The following is a 22,500-nucleotide window of genomic DNA, read 5'->3' on the forward strand; positions in this document are numbered from 1 at the left end:
TGACGCTGCAACAATATCTACTACTACTACTACTACTACTACTACTACTACTAATAATAATAATAATAATAATAATAATAATCATAATAATAATAATAAGATAAACAGATGAAGCAATCAATCAATCGAGAGATCTGGAGAGCTATGACGACTAGGTCGGAGACAAGTTGGAAAACACGTTGTTGATTTTCTTTAAAGTATAGTTTTATTTCTATTTTATTTCTATTCTTGTTACTCATGGAAACGGAGGGATGGGTTCCTTTTTGCTCACCCACTCTCTGGTTCCTTGCCCCTCCCCCCACCGACACAAACACACGGCTCCCTTCTCTCTCTCTCTCCCCCTCTCTCTCTCTCCTCTCTCCCCCCTCTCTCTCTCCCACCGCCACCCCCCTCCCCGACCCCCTCCTCCTCATGCCCTTTACTTTTATGGTGGACAACGTTTCTGGGCTTCGTGATTCTCTTCCCCAAAACAAGACAGCGGAGTAGATTGAGACCTCCAGGTTTTTTCACTTCACCCCCACCAAAATATAATCCTCCCTCCACCCCCGCCCACCCCCGGTCTCCCCCCCCTTCCGCCACCCCACCCCCACCCCTCCCCCCATCCCCCCTCGCCCCAACTCCTTGTCAGAGTTTACTAGTTGGCTTTACGAATCGATAACAGTTGAAAACAGGACGGTGTGGTTACCGGAGTGCCCCACCACCACCACCATCTTTCGGGGGATTTTCTTTTTTTCTGGGGGGGTGGGCGGGGGATGGGGAGGTTGGGGGAGATTGTGGAATGGACCACAACATAGAATAAATTACTTACCCATCATGTGTCTCAGGATGGATACAATTTCGGTTTGCCCCCACTAATATCATCATCAGTCTAATATCATCATCTTAGATGAACAGACTATAAATAAATAAACGAACGTTTAAGATTCACGACTCTGCTGTTGTTCTGGACAATCGGTGGCTGTGGGACGGTAGCGGCAACAGCAGCAGCGCTAGCAGTAATGGTAGTGGTTGGTAGTGGTGTTGGTGGATTCAGAAAATTTCCGTTACAAGATTCTCTCTCTCTCTCTCTCTCTCTCTCTCTCTCTCTCTCTCTCTTATGGATTTCAATTGGAAAAGGTGAAGACAAGAAAAAGGGGGAAGCGTTATGTTTTTACACAGACCCTTTTCACGGCCTGTATTTTGACCGAATTAGTTCTTTCCATGTAGATTACTGTTCAGCCCACCATAATTTCCAGACCATGCCTGTTACTACTGTTTGGTTGGTGTACTACAAGGTACCATTCAAATATTCTATGTATCTTACTCTACATATTGAGGATTCTCGTGTATTCTCCCATTGAAGATAATTACCTGTTTTGTACCAAAACTTTTCTGCTAAAGGTCTCCAGCTGAAAACGTTGATACAGAATGCTTACGCTGCTTAGACAGATTAATCAAGAACCCAAGATACCCCTGGTCATTGTTAGGATAAGTTGGAAAGCAATGTGTTGGGAAATAATCGAAGATTTAAGTGTAAGATGTAATCATCGTATCGATCCAGATTCGTAGTTTGATTACCAATGTGTAATTGATTACCAATGTGTAATTCCATATGAATCATCAGCACTCGATAGGATGCCGCCAGAAACAAGAAGAGTGTATGCATCTCTATGTGCAATGACAGGGAATAGGGGAACGAAAGGGAATCATTCCGAAATATGAGGAAAAAAAATACCCAAAGGGAACCCTGGGGGTACGGTTTTTGTTTGTTTGTTTGTTTTGGATCCACTTCCCAAAATGTATCACTTGGGCTAAAGAAAAGATACAATATGAGTAATTTTCCTCCATGGCAACAGTTCCCAAGTGGTGGGCCTACCCAGCGGATTATAGCGCGAGTTATGGCGGCCTGAGGTGTTATGTCACATCGACGGGGCGTTGGGAAGGGGTGCGGGGCTGAGGGGTGTGTGTGTGTGTGTTGGGGGGGGGGGGGGGGGGGGGAGAGAGAGTGGCGCGAGTCTCCACGGGACGCAACTCCATCTAAACGTGCTTCACCCATCCCACCCCTACCTCTTTCCCCCCCCCCCCTCCCCCTCCCAACCGCCCCGGCCTGCGCGCGCATCCAGCGGGTGGGCTGACTTCGGGGGCTTTCACAGATATTACCAAGCGGCGGCTCTCCACACTGCTGGGAATAATCTGACAGGTTAAAAGAAGTTGGAAAGAAAGGAGTGGGGGGCGTGGGTGGTAAAGAGAGAGAAGAGGGGGGAGACAGAGAGAGAGGGGGGAAGAGAGGGAGCGAGAGAGGTGGGGGGGGGGGTCGAGTGGGGTACAAGGGAGTGGGGTGAAGGAGTTTGGTTGGGTGGCTGGGGGAGTTAAGAGAAATGGGACCGGTTGTGGATGTTGGAGAGGGGGCAAGGCGAGAGATGGGGATCACTGGAGAGGTTTTGGGACACGAATTATCTGCAATGAGCTGTGTAATAATATCGGGGTGAAGTGGGGGGGGGGTTGCTTTAGAAGTGCACCACTTCCTTTCCGAAAGCACGTGCATGCGCACGCGCGCAGACGCACACACACACACACACACACACACACACAAACACGCGTGCACACAAACACAAACGGCGCGCGCATGCGAAAATAAGCGTATTGTGCGTGTGTTTGTGTGCGATTAATGCGAATCTGTATACATGTGTGTGTATATGTTTGTGCGTGTCTGTGTATTCTTATGATACTATTTCTGTATTTATAATCAGCTTGTCAAATATCAAGTCCGTGTGAATATGTTAAAATTAGAAATACCCCCCTGGTTTGCTCGAAAATACATCGGAAGGAAGAAGAAAGAATTCAACAAAAAGTAAAGACACAACGAAAACCACAATTACGAACAAACACTTTTCTTAAAGCAACAAAAAAAAGTGGACAATTGCAAGACATGGATTCCGTTTACTGTTCACATTGTAAAATGCCTCCGACACCCACGCAGGAATAGACAGATGGACAAAGAGGCAGTCAAACAAATCTGTTAACTACTTCCATTGATTTATTTATCCTCGTTCATTCACAATATTTTTTTTTCACAGCAAACTGAGCCCTGGGGTTGAGCTGTGGCCAGAGTTAGTGCAAGAGGGTTAAATGCCGACTCACATGCTCAGAACTCAGAACCCACAACTCTTGTGCTCTTTTAAGATTCTGTGCACATTTTCCACCAGGTGTCAAAGGTATCTACTGTCGCACGGGTGATAAAGACGTGAAATGGAGGGTCCCAATACCAGTGACAAAGTTATGGGTTCTCTCTCTCTCTCTCTCTCGCTCTCTCAATACAAGTGACAAAGTTATGACTCTCTCTCTCTCTCTCTCTCTCAATACCAGTGACAAAGTTATGACTTCTCTCTCTCTCTCTCTCTCTCTCTCGCTCTCTCAATACAAGTGACAAAGTTATGACTCTCTCTCTCTCTCTCTCTCTCTCTCTCTCAATACCAGTGACAAAGTTATGTCTCTCTCTCTCTCTCTCTCTCTCTCTCTCTCTTCTTTTCTTTTCACCCTCTCTCTCTCTGTTTTTTCCCCTCGAAAAGTTAGGTTATCACAGGACACTTGGAAAGTGAACAACAACAGTCTGTTGCCCAGTTACACATCTTATCATGGCTTCACCAAGTCTTACATAACAGAGTACAGTGTGCACTTTTTGAGGTGCGCAGTAATAGTGTCTGACCCTTCCACAGTTGAACAGCCTGGTAGTAGCTGCTAAATGACTCTTCTTTCCGCTTGTGATAGAAACTTTGATGCATGTGACCAGCTCTGGGACCAGACAATTTGGAGCTCCAGTTCCCCCGACAGTCTGGACAGAATTAGATTTCATCCTCCCTGGCAAGGTACAGAAGAGAAGGAGAGATCTCTGAAAACAGTTCTCTGTGTCCCAACTTTTTCTGAAACCGACTCACGTGCAGTGGCTATTTGTAACTGACAAAGAGAAAGATTGGAGCGCACGCGAAGACCGGATGTGACGTAATCGATGCTCGTGGGAGAATGTTGGTTAAGAAAATAACGTGGATGGATAAAGAAAGTGGAGGGGAAAACCTACTGAAAAGAAACCTTGTCTGAAAAAAGTGAAAAAACAAAAACACTGTCAACAGCTGGGAAAAGTGAAAACGAGGAAGGACTGTCACCAAGAATCACTAGAGATTGTCGTTCCTGTTCACTAAATGGAGCTTGTCGATGCGTCATTTCTTGGGCTCCTGATGGCAGAGATCTCACACCATTTCTTTCTTCCACCACTCCATTTCACAGGCTTCCTTCCTTGTGCCTGCAAGTGCTGGGGAGACCAGGCACCACACAAAAGGCCAGACCCCATCAAAAACATCCAAATGGTCCATTCACCTGCCGTCATGACCACACAATTGGTGTTCCGCCTCTCAATTCCAGATCCTCAGCTGAACTAAGCTGTGTCGTAACGTGCCCACGTCGGGCTGTGATTGGGTGTTATTTCAACATGGTGGTCATTCACCTAATCTTTCTATTTATACGTCCCTACCGTTTCCCTCTGCCACGTGTCTCTACTGCGTAAAAGGCAAAAAGGTCGATGAGATCATTTCTGGTCAGATGCGCAAATCCTGTTGTTCAGGAACTTTTGTTCAGTATTTTGCCTGTCCGGTCACTGTGAACCAGACAACATGAGAGTCTTTCCTGAAAGAATGAATGGGCACCAGATTATGAAATTTGCCATTGCACGCACTGTGTGTTGAATACATTTTCGGTACGTCTTATTCAAATGATCAACATTTCTTTGACGTAATCACTTGCACTTAGTCTGTCTCTGTCTGTCTCTCTCTTTATCCTCCAAATTCTCTTCTGTCACACATAGTTTCCATCTCTCTATCTCCCTTTCAACGTAAGGTATTTAACGTACTTTTCACATGAAAAGTGTGTGTTTCGCACCTATTACCCAGCAAAACATATCATCATGGTTTCACCAAGTGTTACATCATAGAGTACTGAGTACACGTGGTGTAGGTTGCATGGTAATAGCGGCCAACTCTTCCCAAGTTGGACAACTTGTGGAACATGTTAAACGACACTTCTCTGCACATGCGATGGACATTTCAATGCATGTGACTAGCTCTGGGACCAGATAATTTGGAGCTCCAGTTCCCCCGACAGTCTGACAGAATTAGATTTCATCCTCCCCTGGCAAGGTACAGAAGAGAAGGAGAGATCTCTGAAAACAGTTCTCTGTGTCCCAACTTTTTCTGAAACCGACTCACGTGCAGTGGCTATTTGTAACTGACAAAGAGAAAGATTGGCGCACACGTGAAGACCGGATGTGACGTAATCAATGCTCGAAGAATGATGCTGGAAAAAAAATGTAGAAGGATATAGAACGTGGATGGGGGAAAATCCTACTGAAAAAGAAAACCTGCTGGAAAAAAGTGAAACGAACATACTGCATTCAGCAGGGAAAGGTGAAAACAAGGAAGGACTGTCACCCTGGATCACTAGGAATTGTCGTTCTTTATCCCTTTATAGAGCTGTTGATGCGTCATTTCTTGGGCTCCTGATGGCAGAGATCTAACGCCATTTCTTTCTCTCAGCACTCCATTTCACAGGCTTCCTGCCTTGTGCTTGCAAGTGCCGGGGAGACCAGGCACCACACAAAAGGCCAGACCCCATAAAAAACATCCAAACGGTCCGTTCACCTGCCGTCATGACCACACAATTGGTGTTCCACCTCTCATTCCAGATCCTCAGCTGAACTAGGCTATGTCGTAACGTGCCCACGTCGGGCTCTGAATGGGTGTTATTTCAACATAGTGGTCATTCACCCAATCTTTCTATTTATACGTCCCTACCCTCTTCCCTCCGCCACGTGTCTCTATTGCCTAAAAGGCAAAAAGATCGATGAGATTGTTTCTGGTTAGATGCGCAAATCCTGCTGAACATGAACTTTGTTCAGTGTTTTGCCTGCCTGCCGGTGGTCACTGTGAACTTACAACATGAGAGTTTTTCCTGAAGGAATGCGTGGGCACCAGATTATGAATTTTGCCATTGCATGCACTGTGTGTTAAATTCACTTTCGGTACGGCTTTTCTAAATGATCAACATTTCTCAGAGGTAATCACTTACTCCCTCTCTCTCTCTCTGTAAATATCTCTGTGTCCTCCAAATTCCTCTTTCTATCTCACACACACTCTTCATCCCTCAATCTCCCTCCCTTTAAACATCAGGTTATTAAGGTACTGTTCATACGCAAAGTGTGTGTATCCCGCCTATTGCCCAGTAAAACATCTCATCACTTTCACCAAGTGTTACATCACAGGGTACTGAGTACACGTTGTGTGAGTTGCATGGTAACAGCGGCCAACTCTTCCCCAGTTGGCTAACTTGTGGGAGATGTTAAATGACACTTCTTTCCGCTTGTGATGGAAACTTCGATGCATGTGACTAGCTGTGGGACCAGACAATTTGGAGCTCCAATTCCCCCAACAGTCTGGAAGAATTAGATTTCACCATCACCTTGTAGACTGGATGAATGAGAGATCTCTGAAAACAGTTATCTGTCCCAACTTTTTCTGAAACCGACTCACGTGCGTTGGCTATTTGTAACTGACAAAGAGAAAGATTGGCGCGCACACGAAGACTGGATGTGACGTAACTGATGCTCGAAGGACGATGCTGAAAAAAAAATGTGGATGGTTAAAAAAAAAAGTGGAGTGGAAAAGAACCTACTGAAAAGAAAATCTACCTGAAAAAAAGGTGAACACGAACAGACCGCGTTCAGCGGTGAAAAGTGAAAACAACGAAGGACTGTCAGCCTGGATCACTAGGAATTGTCGTTCTTTTTCCCTTTATTGAGCTGTTGATGCGTCATTTCTTGGGCTCCTGATGGCAGAGATCTAACGCCATTTCTTTCTCCCAGCACTCACAGGCTTCCTGCCTTGTGCCTGCAAGTGCCGGGGAGACCAGGCACCACACAAAAGGCCAGACCCCATCAAAAACATCCAAAGTGGTCCATTCACCTGCTGTCATGGCCACACAACTGGTGTTCCACCTCTCACTGCCAGATCCTCAGCTGAACTAGGCTATGTTGTAACGTGCCCACGTCGGGTTCTGAATGGGTGTTATTTCAACACAGTGGTCATTCACCTAATCTTTCTATTTATACGTCCCTACCGTTTCCTTCTGCCACGCGTCTCTACTGCGTAAAAGGCAAAAAGGTCAATGAGATCGTTTTTGGTCAGACACGCAAATCCTGTGAGGCAGTGTTTTTCAGGATCCCTCGTTCTGGTTGCTTTTTTGTTGTTAGTTGTTGTTTTTTGTTGTTGTTGTTGCTGTTTGCCTGCCCGGTCACTGTGAACCTGAGAGTTTTGTCCAAAGGCATGTGCAGGCTGCACAGTACGGACTTTGCTTGAGCATGCATGCGCACAGTGTTCCAGTGGCTTTTTCAGTATTTTTATTCATTCAATAATTCTCAGCAGACAATCACTTACAGACATCTGAGTGCGCTTACACACACACACACACGCGCGCGCGCGCATTGAGAAAGAAGACAGTTGAAAAGAGGTGAGCTCATTTAATATAAAACAGAAGAAAAGGACAGTGTGTAGAAGGGGCAAGAGTTGTGGGTCATCACAGTGTAGCCCCCTTCAGTCATCTCTCTTTATATGAGTTGGTATGAAGCTTGATTGTCTACAGTCTTCAGCCAGCAATACTTCCTTTATTACAGGCAGAACTTTTGAATGGGATCACTTTTCTCTTGCTTCCAACAGAACTCGGTTTGTCATCCAATCAAAAGCTCCCATATTTCTCCCATATTTATTAAATTCTTGCGAAGATGGAAGAGAAAAATCTCTTATTTTTTCTTAGTCCGTCTGGGATTTGAACACAATAGTTCTCTACACGCTCCGCCTGTCACTGCACCTCACAACCACTGAGCCACCAAACCTTTCAGTGTCATGCCTGGACCGAGGCCTTGAATGTTCGCTTCTTGTTGTTTCCTGCAATACAGCTGAACTTGTAGTGGCTTGACCCAAAGTTCACACAACAGAAGAGGCGAAATAGCGTGCAAGGTCGTCAGCCATTGGGATTTATCACAGGAAGCTTTCAACGATTCCCTCCCTCAATCGTGCTGATGGAACGTCCTCTCCCCTCTTTTTCCGGCATTGATGTTCGCTGTTGAGGTGTTGTAGCAGTGGCGATCTTTAATCCCCCTTTCCATTTCCTTCATCCTCAGCCGTGTCTGATCTGCCGGCGGTCTGATAAAAACAGATAAGGCTGCTTCCTCCTCCTTCTCTTCTGTCTCCTTGTCTGTCCACCTCTTCATTTCTGGCCTTCGCTCACACGGTTTGTTTGTTTACTTGTTTTTTTGTGAGATAAAGTTGGTGAGATCTCTCTCTCTCTCTCTCTCTCTCTCTCTCTCTCTCTCTCTCTCTCTCGTGTGTTCTATCGTTCTGTGTTATTTACCTGTGCAAGATTTGTTAATAAACCTTCAGTCTGTATCTGTGTATGTAGGATGTCATCGTAAATCTGTGTGTGTGTGTGCGTGCGTGCGTGCGTGCGTGCGTGCGTGCGTGTGTGTGTGTGTGTGTGTGTGTGTGTGTGTTTCTGTCTGTGTGATTATCTGTCTATTTCTCTCTTTTTTTCTCTCACCTTCTCTCTCTTCCATGTCTCTATCGCAAGCTGGATAATGCTGCTCAGTGTGTGTCCTTTTCACTCACTCTTTATATCATTCCTTATCATAAAGTATCAGGAATGTGCGCACGGAAATTGAATCGGTAATTCATCCATTATTTAAACTGTCCTTTTTGTTGCCCGTTAGTCCAGCATATTTGCCATTGCTCCACGAAGAATGACACAAACGATACCACTATCCGCGTTTTCTCAGGTATACACAATTGCATCGACTGTCTTCTCTCCTTCTGCATAAGTCAGAACACGGCTCCACATAAGATGCAAAGCGTGGTACACGAGGTCACCACGGGAGTAAGCCATTCAAAGTTTGATTCCCCTGGCAGTCTGGTGCATTAAGGTTCAGCCTGCCTTGATAAGCTGAATGAACAGGATCTTTCAAAACATCTCTCCAGTCTACAAACTTTTTGGGAAAGCAGCTCACGTGGGCTAGCCATTTGTAACTGACAAGGCAAAAAGGACCGGCGCTCACGCAAAAACCTGAACGTCACACGATCAGCATGCAATCGATGATGTCAGGGCGGAATGGACAAAGAAAAGGGGGACAGATAACAAAGAAACAAAGCAAAACAAAACAAAACCACCAAAAAAACTGCAGAAAAGGCTGAAAAGGTATAGACGTCCCCAGCCTGGTTGGGGCTGAAAAGGGAGGGAGGCCTGTCAGCGGAGATCGCAGGGGGATATTTCTCTCCCTTGTTCATCTAATGGAGCTTGTCGTGGTGTCATTCCTTGGGTTTCGGAAGACGGGATGCGGGAAGGGGGGGGGGAGGGATGAGGGGGTAAGAGGAGGTGGGGAAGGGATGGGGTTTGGAGGCTCTCGTAGGGTTTCTTCTCCAGAGGTATTTTTGCGGGCTTGTATTTCCGCGGAGCTCTGGAGGAACACACCCCGAAGCACGAGAGTCCCTCCCCCCTCCTCCTCCCCTTTTCCCGAGCCCGAATGGAAATGGGAAGGCGGGGTGTCTGTAGGCTGCCCTGTAATCAAAGCGGCCGCCATTGTGCTACTCAAGCCCGGGCCCTCTCCATCACGGATCAAGAGCGTGTCGCGAAGTGTGATGACATGGAGGTCACAAATTGAGTTCCTTCGTCTCTCTCTCTCTCTCTCTCTCTCTCTCTCTCCACGCGCTCACCGTCCCCACTCCCTTTCCCCATCCTGCTATTACACAGTTCGTGAGATCTGAAAGAATATTTTAATCATTTGTGTGCTTTAATAATAAGAGATAGATGGAAAGATCCATGAACAAGAACAAGAACAACTGTTTTATTTGATAAACGCTTTAGGGGCCCATCAGTCATAGGGGGGGACATAGATGTAAACATGCAACATTTAATTAAAGAGAAAAAGAAAAAATATATCGACCCACATAATCAGTCTTGCTGTACATTATAAATTTGGTTTAATAATTGTTTTCGTTTAGCAAACGATAGATAGAGAAATAGAAAGGACAAAAGTGGGATGGAGGCAGACAGAGAGACAGAGACAAGGAGTGGGAAGGTGGTGAAGTCGGTCGGTGATCCGCAGTTCCTCACACACCATTGCACCGACTTCGTAGCAGCCTGGGAGAGTGGATACCTAATTTGACTGCCCACTGAAAACAGTCGCCAGTTTGATCTAACCCACAGGAAAGGAGAACAAAGTGAACCCAGGTTTGCTTTGTTATTACTTTGCTTATCAAATGTTTTCCACAATATGAATTATCATAATTTAGAGAAATATTTTTCCTCGTTTTTCAACTTTTTAGACATCTTAGCTGTTCAATACTTATGCTCATATTCTCCTAAGGTCAAATTCATACCACGGATAACTAGTTTGGTCTGCCTACATTAAGAACGATTTCTGGCGTGGTTTACACAGGTAGGTGTGGATCGACAGTCCAGAACTGTTGGAATATTCGAGACGACAAGATCGACGAAGCTGCCATCGGGATTGTGTTTTATGGTTTTGAGAAATATAAGTGTCTAAAGAATTACCACATTCATGTGCATATGTCAAGAGTCCTTTTCCCCCCGAGAACACGAAGAATAATTCATGTCATCGGTCCATATAGTCTTAAGAATTTCAAATACGATACATGATAACTTGTGAAAATAAACAAAACTATTGACACACATTTGTATCAGTTTCGCACACACACACACACACACACACACACACACACACACCATCGAGAGACATGACTAATATGAATGTATAGATATCGAGTGCACATCCACATTCACACATATGTGACGCCTGATTCTCGCGCATACGAAGCATTATATCAGAAAAAAAAGACATACACATAATAGCTTCATGAGTGACCCTGAACAAGGTCACAATCACAGTAATGATACTCTATGCAGTGCCACAGAAGGGGTACTATGCCAGGAAAGAGCCACAACAGGATACTATGCCGATATTGTGCTATTATATTGCCACAGTGGGGATATTGTGCTATTATACTGCCACAGTGGGATACTATACCAGTGTATTGCCACAGCAGGATACTAAGCTATCATGTTGCATCAGTGGGATACTATACCAGTATATTGCCACAGTGGGACACCATGCTAATGCACTGCCAGAGATGGATAGTAAGCCAGTGTAGCGTCACAACAGGATACTATGCTTTGCCACAAAATGAATACTATGCCAGTGTAGTACTGCAATAGGACACTGCGTCTGTATAGAGAGGTTCCAGACCATTCAGAGACTTCGTTCCCCTGAAAGTCCAGATGAGATCCACGCAGCTCCCCCGCCTCCTAAAAATACTGCAAGGAACTCCGAAAATTAATGACTCAACGGCAGTGCAGTTTGTCCTCTGGTGTGTGGCCACCCGGCGACCTGACATCGATAGTTCCTTCTAGACTGCAGACACTGACACTGCCGCAGAGGAACCCAGGTGTGGCTGTGTATGTGGGGGACTCCGATTGAGTTGGATCAGAGTAATGCCACTGGAACGTTGCTTTTGATGGGGCGGAAAATAAAGAAAAAAAAATGAAGAAGAAATTTTCCAATACAAGGAAATGATTCATTCGGAACACCATGTTGTTTTGCGTCCACCAGACATTGGAAACCAATTGGAATGAAGTGGTCTTTTTCAAAACTGGAAAATGAGAGGAGAAACCCGCACGCATGCAGAATCAGAATCGGAAGCAGAACGATCAATAATCAGCTGACAAAGCTGGAGCGATGTTGAGATGACAGGGAGTGAGCATCAAGGCCAGTTGAAGAGGGCTGCACAGAAAGGCCCCCACCTCGCCATCCGCCATCACAAGGAGACAGACCCGTCAGCACGGATTACGGGGAATCTCCTTTCTTGCTCACATCAGGGGTTTTTCCATGGAACTGTTCCTGGTGGGGTTTCTGGTATGCATGGTCGCGGGGGTTTTCGGGGGTGGGGGTCCAGGGCCAGTTTGCATAAGCGAGCCTAGCAGCACTAAGTATGCTTTGCGTTGAGAACTTTCATAAGGACGTTCCCAATTCTACACTAATTCCATAGATTTGGGAACGTTCTTAGTTTCGGTTTCAGTTTCAGTTTCTCAAGGAGGCGTCACTGCGTTCAGACAAACCAATATACGCTACACCACATCGGCTAGGCAGCATAACCCAACGCGTTTACACAGGCCTTGGATTCACGCATGCATATATATATGCATGGGTTCTTTTCCAGTGCGCACCAAGTACGTGCTGCACACGGGAACTCGGCTTACCGTCTCACCTGAATGACCAGACGCTCAGTATGACTTTACAGTCAAACGTGGGAGAAACGGTGAAGGCGGGAATCGAACCAAGACCCTGACGGAGTCTGCATTGACTGATGAGCGCATTGAGCATTTCGCCACCTTCCTTCCTTCCTTCTTTACGATGAACAAAGAAAAGATCAGCGCTGCAAAGATCGCTTATGCAATCCACTTGTGCAGCGTTTTTGTTTTGCTGTTGTTGTTTGGGGTTGTTTTGTTGTTGTTGTTGTTGTTTCTGAAGACCTCTTTGCAGCTTGTCCCATTGCACGTCGTCCCCCAGCATCGGGAGTGTGAGGGGGCTGGGGGTGAAGAGGGGGTGGGGGGAGGCGTGAATCAGGTGATCCACAGGACCTGATGAACACTTCTTCACGGCAGCACTCTGACCCGTCATCAATCTCATAACAAAGTCGTGTTGTTTCTGTCTTCTTGTAAAAACCTTCCCTCCGTGTCCCTGGGGGCACCAGAGCTGCGCGGTAACTCGGCCCGTGAAGGTCCCCAGGTCCCAATGGTACTGGAACAGTGTGGCCTGGTCATTCACCTGACCTTACCACACAATGCCAGAAGCCCCTGTTGCCAACCTGTGTTACGTAAGGTAAAAGGGCAGTATCAGCTTTCTGAGTGAGCAGGACTCACCACCATCCTCTCCAACAACGCAGCTTTCACCGAACTCAAGACCAAAGCATTCAACAACCTGACACGGAAGGCGATTTTTGCCAACAGGTCGTTCAACCTTCAGCTACGATCTGGTTTCACACAAGTCGTGGCAATGGCTTGTAACACCTGCTTTTTTGTTTTGTGTGTGTGTGTGTGTGGTCGCTGCCCTCTTGGCTATATTGAACCAAGGTGACAGACAGTCAGACAGACAGAAACAGATAAACTGGAACCTTTCAATATGTACAATTATATCAATTATAATTATGTACCACACTGCCTGGTGTCTGTCAGTCTTTTCTTCCTTGTCTTGGACTGTTCATACGCACACATGCAGAGAGAGAGAGAGAGAGAGAGAGAGAGAGTGAGTGTGTGTGTGTGTGTGTGTGTGTGTGTGTGTGTGAGAGAGAGAGAGAGAGAGAGAGAGAGAGAGAGAGAGAGAGAGCGGTCTTCAAAAAATGGGAAAAAATTACTTTCCTTTTAATTATGTTCATAGCGATTGACCAACAGTGTGCGTGCGTGCATGCGTGTGCGTGTGTGTGTGTGTGTGTGTGTGTGTGCGCGCGCGCGCGCGTGTGTGTGTGTGTTCAAGACCATCAAGTTATGCGAGTGCCAAGCACCACACCTGGCATAACCCTCGTTGATAATGGATAACGGAACTCGACTCGGGCCAAATTCCATCACGTGGCTGGCTTTCAAGCATATCAAGAATCTTGAATATTTAACCACTTTACCCCTTTCGGGATGTGGCGGATATTAAGTAACCACTCTGCATTTTACACCAAAATTTAGCATAAAGAGTAATTAAAATACATGAAATTAGGCACAGACACAAAAACAGATATATAGGAGATCTTTTCCCATTTTACTACAAAAAAATATATCTCCACTTTCAACGAAGTCTCCTCCCCGCTGTCAAGAAATCGGTAAAAGTATATATATATATATATGTGTGTGTGTGTGTGTGTGTGTGTGATTTAAAAGGTTAAAAAAAAAAAAGGATTTCCCCAAGCTACTTTACAGCATGACAAAACTCTTCACTGAAGGTGTTTTGGAAAGAAAGGAAGTTTCAGTTTTCAGTTTCAGTTTCAAGGCGGTGTCAGAGCGTGAGGACAGATCCATATAATCATCCAATACCACATCTGCTGTAAAATATATTAAAAAAAAAGAAATCTAAAGAAAAATAATAAGCAGCAGCAGATGCCGTACCTTCGCATAAACCCAAAGTGGTGGTCTGGCCTTGATAAAAAAAAAATTATAGACAAGAAACTGCAGGGCTTTTTGTTTTTAGTTTTGTTTTATTTTCTTGCTGTTGTTTAACACACTCCTCTCTAAATTGACTGATCCGAGCTGACGACGGAAGAGGCAGCAGAATAGCGTGCAAGGTTTGTCAGCCTCTAGGATTTACGGCAGGAAGCCCTTCCGGCGGTGAGCAACAAATCCCTGATCCACTCACGTCGTCAGAACGGCCCATCCCCTCTCTGTGTGTGTTGGTTTTGCATTACTGAGTTTCGTTGTCACGGTGAAAGCAGTGGTGCTTTATTTGTCATCCTCTTTTTTTTCCCATTTCCTTTTCACTCTCGCCGTGTCCTATGTTGCCAGATGGAAGGGATGCGATGTTTCATCTCATAATCTCTCTCTCTCTCTCTCTCTCTCTCTCTCTCTCTCTCTCCGCTTTGCCTTGGAGGTGTCCTGTCCAAGATTTGTCGGTCTGTCTTTTTTTCGGTTGGTGTTTTGTCTTCCGTTTGTTTGTGTTCCATTACCGTGTTTCATCACCCCCAAATGAGATAAAAACATACAGCAGTCTCTGTCTTTCTCTCTGTCTCTGTCGCTCTTTCTGTCTCTCTGTCTCTCTCTGTCTTTCTCTCTCTCTCTCTCTCACACACACACACACACATATGTTCTCCTCAACAGTCTGTCCTTCCATCTCCCACTCTCCCTCCCTCCCATCCCCCTTTGTTCACTATAACTGTCATCTTAGTTCGATCCATTGCTCTGGAATAAGACGAAGTAAGGCATTTGTTGTCTGATAGAGCTCCTCGATCCATGCCTCATTTTGTTTCTTTCTATCTGTCTCAGACACACATACGCGCGCGCGCACGCACGCACGCACACACACACACACTGACCTGACATTAAAAGTTCTTTCTCTCTCTATCTGTCTCATTCCGTCTCGTTCCTGCCTTTTTCTATTTTAATGTGTACTATTTTAAAACAAACTGAGCCTCTCTCTCTCTCTCTCTCTCTCTCTCTCTCTCTCTCTCTCTATCTATCTATCTATCTGACTTGTTTGCTACCTCGCTGTCTCTCTCTGTCTCTGTCTGTCTGTCTCTGTCTCTGTCTCTCTGTCTCTCTCTGTCTCTCTCTCTCTCTCTCTGCACTCACAGATTACCATTTCCGTTGAAACAATGAGCACTGAAGCTGAGAAATGGAATTCACTGCAAACGTAAAACGTCTCTTTGTCATGGGGACTTCCAACATATTCCGTTCAGATATCAATGTCCGCGATTTCTAGCCGGGTGGCTACAACCACCTGAAAACACTTGAGGAGCTTCCGGACGCGTCAAAAGACTCTCCTGCATAAACTGGAAAGCTTGATACACGAGACAAGCCGTGTGGCAGTGATGATTCAACTGTGCCCCGTTCCCCTGACGATCTAGAAGAATTGGATTTCGGCCCACCAACCCCCCTACCCCTTGATACGTGAATGAACGTGTTCTTTCAAAACATCGCTCCGTCCCCAGCTGTGGTTAATGGCCTCACGTGGAGTGGTGATTCGTCACTGACAGAGTCAGGGGTCATTGCTCACGCACAACCGGCTCGGAGTTGAGACAATAATGTACCGTCAATGATGCTGAAAGAACCAATGAGTGGCGAAAGAAAGAAAGAAAAAAAAAGAAAAAAAAAAACAACAGGAAGGAAAAAAAGCCAAGGAAAAAAAAACCCACTCCCGAAGGAAACGAGGCTGAAAGGAAGATTCGTCAGCTTCCCGCGTGTCTGAACCAGGAAAACCCCGTCGGTTGGGATTAACTGGGGATTTTCTTTCCTGTTCACATAATGGACCCTGTCCCGGATGTCATTTCGTGGCCTTCTGATTGGGGATCTAGCACCTCTCGCACTCGGGAGCCGTTCCGCGGGCCTGCTGCATTACACGTGACGGCGTCATGGGACACCACGAGGCCAGGGCAGTCCGAACCGTAGAGAAATCTCAAAGCAGTCTGTCCACGCTTCCTCCTGTCTATGCCCGTGGCATAGTCGGTTAGGCGTTGGACTTCTGATCTAGTGTTCACCAGTGTTCAGGGTTCGAGGCTCTGTTTCCGCATTGTGTTGTGTGTCCTTGGGAAAAGCCTTTTATTCCGATTTTCATCACTCCACCCAGGAGTCAATAGGAACCTGACTGGGTGGGGAAGATTAATCAAATCGACAGAAGGAGATGATTGGGCCCAACCTTCTTACGCCGAGTCCTAGACACAGCGGATATGAATTCACGGCCCCGATGGCCATAAAAGGCCATGGAACGTGTCACCTGCCTAACATACCGTGCTCCAGACTCACGTTTCTAAATAGGTGGTTGTTCAAAAATATGACCAGCACAATTAAAAAAAAAAAATGCTCCAGCGCTATTTGAGTACCCCACTTATTATCTGATAGTCCTGTCCTCACTGTTATATATAAGATTTATATAGACTTAAGCACAAAATATTGCGATGTTTAATGTGTTTTATCTGATTCCCAGCAACTGTAACATCAACTGCTGAAGTTATACACATTTCTGTAGCTGGAAAATAATCACAGTTCATTCTAGTAATAATACTTATTTGTACTGACTCATTAGCACCAAATTCTACAGCTCCACTATTAGCTTCATTTTTGTTTTGTTTTGTGTGAGTGAGAGAGAGAGTGAGTGAGTGAGTGGATGAGTAAGAGAGAGAGAGAAGGGGGAGGGAGGGAGAGAACAGGACAGGAAATTAAAAGAGATTTCTTAGTGTCAGAATGTTCACCCTTTCCAATCAGAAAAATACGAGTAGTTATCTGAATGGGTTCTTAAAGCTAATCATGGACATACCAAACGAACAAAACCAACCGTCGCTTACTACAGTACACTGTCACAAACAGTGCAGAATTTCAAAAAGTAAATAACAGAATCTTTTCATCAAAAAATATCTAACGCAATATTTCATCAATGGTTTCCCCTGCAGCGCTTACTCGCCCATGTTTAGAACGACATCAGCAGAGAACAAGTGAAAACAGGAGCAGGAAGACAACATGCTTGGATCCAAACTTTTAAGGATTGTCTTTTCCATGGCTGGCGAGGTGGAGAGGCGAACAGAGGGTTAAGTGAGGGGGGGTAAGGGTTGAGTAGAATGGTGGGGATTTCTCTCTTCTTTTTTTCTTCTCTCCTTCCCTTTTACGCTTAATCTTTTAAAGAACTTCACAAGAGTTTACAGCAGAAGAGGCGGAATGGCGTGCACGGTTGTCAGCCATTAGGATTTATCGCAGGAAGCCTTTCGGCGGTAGGCAGCAATTCCCTGCTCCACTCGTGCTGATGGAACATCCTCTCCGCTCTTTTCCCGCATTGATTTTCGCTTTTCGAGTGGTGGCTGAGGCGATTTTTGCCCCTGTGATTCCATTTTCTTTGCCCCTTGCCTTGGTCTGATCTGCCAGGTTGAGAGCAGATAAGACGTTCCTCTCTCTCCCTCTCTCTCTCTCTCACACACACACACACACACACACACACACACACACACACACATTCTCCCTTTCTCTCTCTGTGTGGCTTCTTCAGGCCCTCCATCCCTTTTTCTTCCCGCTTTTATTTAATTGTATCCCCCATTGGTTGCTCCGTTTTATTGTATCCCCCACGCGCACGCTTTTCCAAGGGGAAAACAAGAATAGACATGACGCACGCGTTCTCTCTCTCTCTCTCTCTCTCTCTCTCTCTCTCTCTCTCTCTCTCCTCTCTCTCTGAACAAGATCCATACTCTAATGTGTGTGTGTTCGTTTTCGGTGAAACTTTCTCATTTCTCTAGACAAAACAAAATACTCATTCAAATTAAGATTCACACTTTATTTCTTTATCTCAAGCAAGCTGTGCATCAGGAGACTGCTTCAGGCGAAAGAAACGGAAAGGGACCAGGACTTTGGTCAGTACAAAGCCCACGCGAACAAACCAGTAATTTTGTTCAACTCCTTGACACAAGGTCGACATTTCGATCATCTTACACTCTTTATGCAAGATTATCTCTTACAGTTAGTGCACACCCTTCATTGAAAACAGAATTCTTTCTACGAGGCGATGTCCCTAAAATACCGATACCATTCAATTTATTTGGAAATACTAGTAACCGCTGCTCGTTTTTCTTTCTTGTTTGTTTTTTTGTTTTGTTTGTTTGTTTGTTTGTTTGTTTGTTTGTTTGTTGTTGTTTTTGTTTGGGTTTTTTTGTTGTTGTTGTTTTTGTTTTGTTTATTTTTGTTTTTGTTTTTTGTGGGGGGTTTTTTCAGTAAACGTGATCCTGTCTACGACTCTTTAATCTCTGATCCACGACATCTTAACCCCTTTACTATCAAAACGTGATGACATGTTATCAGAGTGATATGCATTCGAGGTACATTTACTACTTCTTACCCACTCTGAAGTGCTGTGATTAGTTTTTCTGTTCAGCTCACTTCCTCAAGGAGGCGTTCTGACAAATCCATATACACTACACCACATCTGCTAAGCAGATGCCTAACCACCAACGTAAGTCAACGCGCTTAGTCAGGCCTTGAGGGGAAAAAATAGATAGATGGATGGATGGATGGATGGAGAGAGAGACAGACAGACCAATCAATCATACAGCCCCAAGAAAATCGCAAAAACAGAAATTGTGACTGACAATCTGACCTTTTAGTGCAATCTGATATCAGCAAGTGACGGGTACTCACTGACAAGCATATCCGTATTTAGTATTCACGCCAACACAACGCGAAGGAGAGTCAGACTTCTTTGTTCCAGTTTAACACATAGAAAGTAAAACGTCGAATAACAGACAGAGACAGTCACAGACAAGAAGACAGTCAACACAAAGGCGGACAGACACACTGAGTTTCGATTTCAATTCCAGGAAGCCTCACAGTGTTCAGGATGACCCATACACGTAACACCACATCTGCTTTCCAAAATCCAGCAATAATAGAACAGCAACGTAGTAACAAAACCCATCCTCCACCCCTAATGAAAGAAAAGAAAGGGTATTATAGATAATCCACTTAAACTCAAGTTTCCCTCCGTGCATTTGGTAGAGAAGCGAAACATAGCCCTATGCTGCTTCTCACACTTCGGTTTCTTTCTGAACCCCTACTTATGGTTAATCTCTTTCTGTCTGTCTGGTTATGTTTCTTTCTGTCTCTCCTGGTCTTCCTTTGCAAAATGTACCCGACTCAAGACATCCTGTCATCGGATTCTGTCTGTCTGGTTATGTTTCTTTCTGTCTCTCCCGGTCTTCCTTTGCAAAATGTACCCGACTCAAGACATCCTGTCATCGGATTCTGTCTGTCTGCTTATGTTTCCTTCTGTCTCTCCTGGTCTTCCTTTGCAAAATGTACCCGACTCAAGACATCCTGTTATCGGATTCTGTCTGTCTGGTTATGTTTCTTTCTGTCTCTCCTGGTCTTCCTTTGCAAAATGTACCCGACTCAAGACATCCTGTCATCGGATTCTGTCTGTCTGGTTATGTTTCTTTCTGTCTCTCCTGGTCTTCCTTTGCAAAATGTACCCGACTCAAGACATCCTGTCATCGGATTCTGTCTGTCTGGTTAATTTCCTTCTGTCTCTCCTGGTCTTCCTTTGCAAAATGTACCCGACTCAAGACATCCTGTCATCGGATTCTGTCTGTCTGCTTATGTTTCCTTCTGTCTCTCCTGGTCTGTACCCGACTCAAGACATCGTGTCACCGGAGTGCTAGAAATCCAATCGTTAAAACAGTTCCCTTCCCCACTCCCTTCTTCCCTTCAACAATCGTCTTTTATCTCTGTTGGATCTTGTCTTACCTTCAGGCAACCTATATCATTCCTGTGTCTCTTTTGTCGTTCTATTTCATTTTATTTTATTTTATTTCTATCCCACTCGTGACCTCATGATTTCCTCGATTGCTTTGGACTCTCCTGACTAGTTCCTTGATTAGAATCGTCTTGTTGTCGAGAATGGCATCATCTGTCATGCCCTGTGTCACTTAATCGAAGACAGTCTTCCATCCTTCTATCATCTCTCTCAGTGCGTGTATGTTTGTATTTACGTACGCGCGCGCGCGTGTGTGTGTGTGTGTGTGTGTGTGTGTGTGTGTGTGTGTGTGTGTGTGTGTGCGTGCGTGCGTGCGTGTGTGTGTGTGTGTGTGTGTGTGTGTGTCAGAAAATCAAAACAAATCTCTCTTCTCCTTCCTCCTGCATTTCTCTTCCTCTTTCTCTTTTTGTTTCTCCCCTTTCTATGTAAAAAAATCTATCTTAGTATTCCTAGAGCTGAGGAAGGGAATCACAGATATGCTTGATAAAATGGGAGCTTGTTGCGACTGACATTTTTTTCTTGGCTTTTGAAAGAAATGTCAGAGACATCTTTAATGAGGTGTCAGCTTGTTTGGACAGACCTGCGGCGATTCAGTTTTTTTGTGGTTTCTTTTTTTGTTTGTTTTTGTTTCTTTGTTTTGTTTTGTTTCTTTGCTTATCCTTTGTTTTACTTTGCTTTGTTTTTCTTATGTTGACAGGAGATATGTACTTTTAACAAACACGGACACACACTCTTTATCTGTCTGTCTGTCTGTTTATGCCTGTCTGTCTATGTATTTTCTGTCTGATCTCTCTATTTATCGATCAATGTGTATAGCTGTTTCAATCTTTTCAAAAAAAAAAGTACGTTTGCGCGCGCCTGTCGATTTTCGATCTGTTCCAATTGCTTTAAGACCATCATCACCATCATCATCATCACTCTCCCTTGTATTCTTTATTATCATTATCATCCCAGCCACAAAACAATAACAAATCTAACAACAATACACGTATGTAGAAAACGCTGAATCGTATGCAGACAAAACAAAAGCGTTTTCACACCATCCACCCACACGCATGCAGTGCTCCGATTACGTGCGTTGAAAGACGAAACATAGAAACACAATGTAAAGTAGAAAGCTAGAGAGACTGAAGACCGGAAAGATGCACGGGGAGGAGGGAATCATTTACTTCACGACAGTGACAGGACCGCCCAGAGTTTTGAGGCACCTGTGTTATTACATAACCGGGTACCCAACACCCTGTTGCTGCAGAAGCTGGACGTGACTTTAAGGACTGAGGAAGGTGGCAGAATTGTTAAGACGCTCGTCTGCCAATACACACAGTCCAAGAGGGTCTGGGTTCGAATCCCGCTCTCGCCCATTCTCCCAAGTTTGACTGGAAAATCGAACTGAGCGTCTGGTCGTCCAGAAGAGACGATAAACCGAGGTCCAGTGTGCAGCACGCACTTGGCGCACTGAAAAAGAACCCTTGGAAACGAGAGTGTTGTGCTACTGCAAAATTCAGTAGAAGAAATCCCACTCTGATGGGTACAAAAATATATCTGCTTGCACTCAAGGCCTGACTAAGCGCGTTGGGTTATGCTGCTGGTCAGGCATCTGCCTAGCAGACGTAATGTAGCGTGTAATATATGGATTTGTCCGAACGGAACTGAAGCAGAAACTGACGGGGGCTGTGCTGTGTATGTGTATTTTCAGGAAACCCCTGCGACCCCTCCACGCCGTTTTTATGTCGGGACTCCCCCACCTGTATCCGCCTGGTCGACATCTGTGACGGCAAGTGGGACTGCGAGGGCGGCTTTGACGAGGACCCTGCCGTCTGCAATGCTGGTAAGGCTCCTGTCTGTCCCCCCGCTCTCCCCAACCCCCCGCAGTAAGAAGCCCCATGCCGTTATTATCATTGCCATTGTTGTTGTTGTTATTGTTGTTTCGCTGTTGTTGTCGTTTTACTATTACTAGCAGTAGTAGTAGTTGTTGTTGTTGTTGCTGCTGCTGCTGTAATAGCAGAAGTCGTCATCGTAGTAGTAGTAGTTGTTGTTGTTGCTGTTGTTGTTGCTGCTGTAATAGCAGGAGTCGACGTCGTAGTAGTAGTAGAAGTTGTAGTAGTAGTTGTTGTTGTAATAGCAGAAGTTGTCGTCGTAGTAGTAGTAATAGTCGTAGTCGTCGCCGTCGTCGTAGTAGTAGTAGCAGTAGTAGTAGTAGTCGCAGTCGTCGTCGTTGTAGTAGTAGTAGTTGTTGTTGTTGTCTTCTTCGTCGTCGTAGTAGTGGTAGTAGTAATCGTAGTAGTAGTCGTCGTCGTCGTAGTAGTCGTCGTCGTCGTCGTAGTAGTAGTAATAGTAGTAACAGTAGTAGTTGTAGAAGTAGTAGCTGTCGTCGTCCTCGTCGTCGTAGTAGTAGTAGCAGTTGTGGTCGTCGTCTTCGTAATAGTCGTAGGAAG

The 22,500-nt window shown here is 45.2% G+C and overlaps 1 protein-coding gene across 1 annotated transcript in view; it reads left to right on the top strand.

The window, feature by feature from the left end:
- The window catches only part of LOC143281695 (neuropeptide prohormone-4-like), a 223,486-nt gene that overhangs the window by 176,569 nt on the left and 24,417 nt on the right, over nucleotides 1-22,500 (top strand). The window contains exon 3 of the mRNA XM_076586949.1: nucleotides 21,762-21,893. Coding sequence (XP_076443064.1) covers nucleotides 21,762-21,893 — 132 coding nt within the window. The remainder of the gene's footprint in view (nucleotides 1-21,761; nucleotides 21,894-22,500) is intronic.

This window comes from Babylonia areolata, chromosome 4, assembly GCF_041734735.1.
Source record: "Babylonia areolata isolate BAREFJ2019XMU chromosome 4, ASM4173473v1, whole genome shotgun sequence".
Taxonomy (NCBI): Eukaryota; Metazoa; Mollusca; class Gastropoda; order Neogastropoda; family Buccinidae; genus Babylonia; species Babylonia areolata.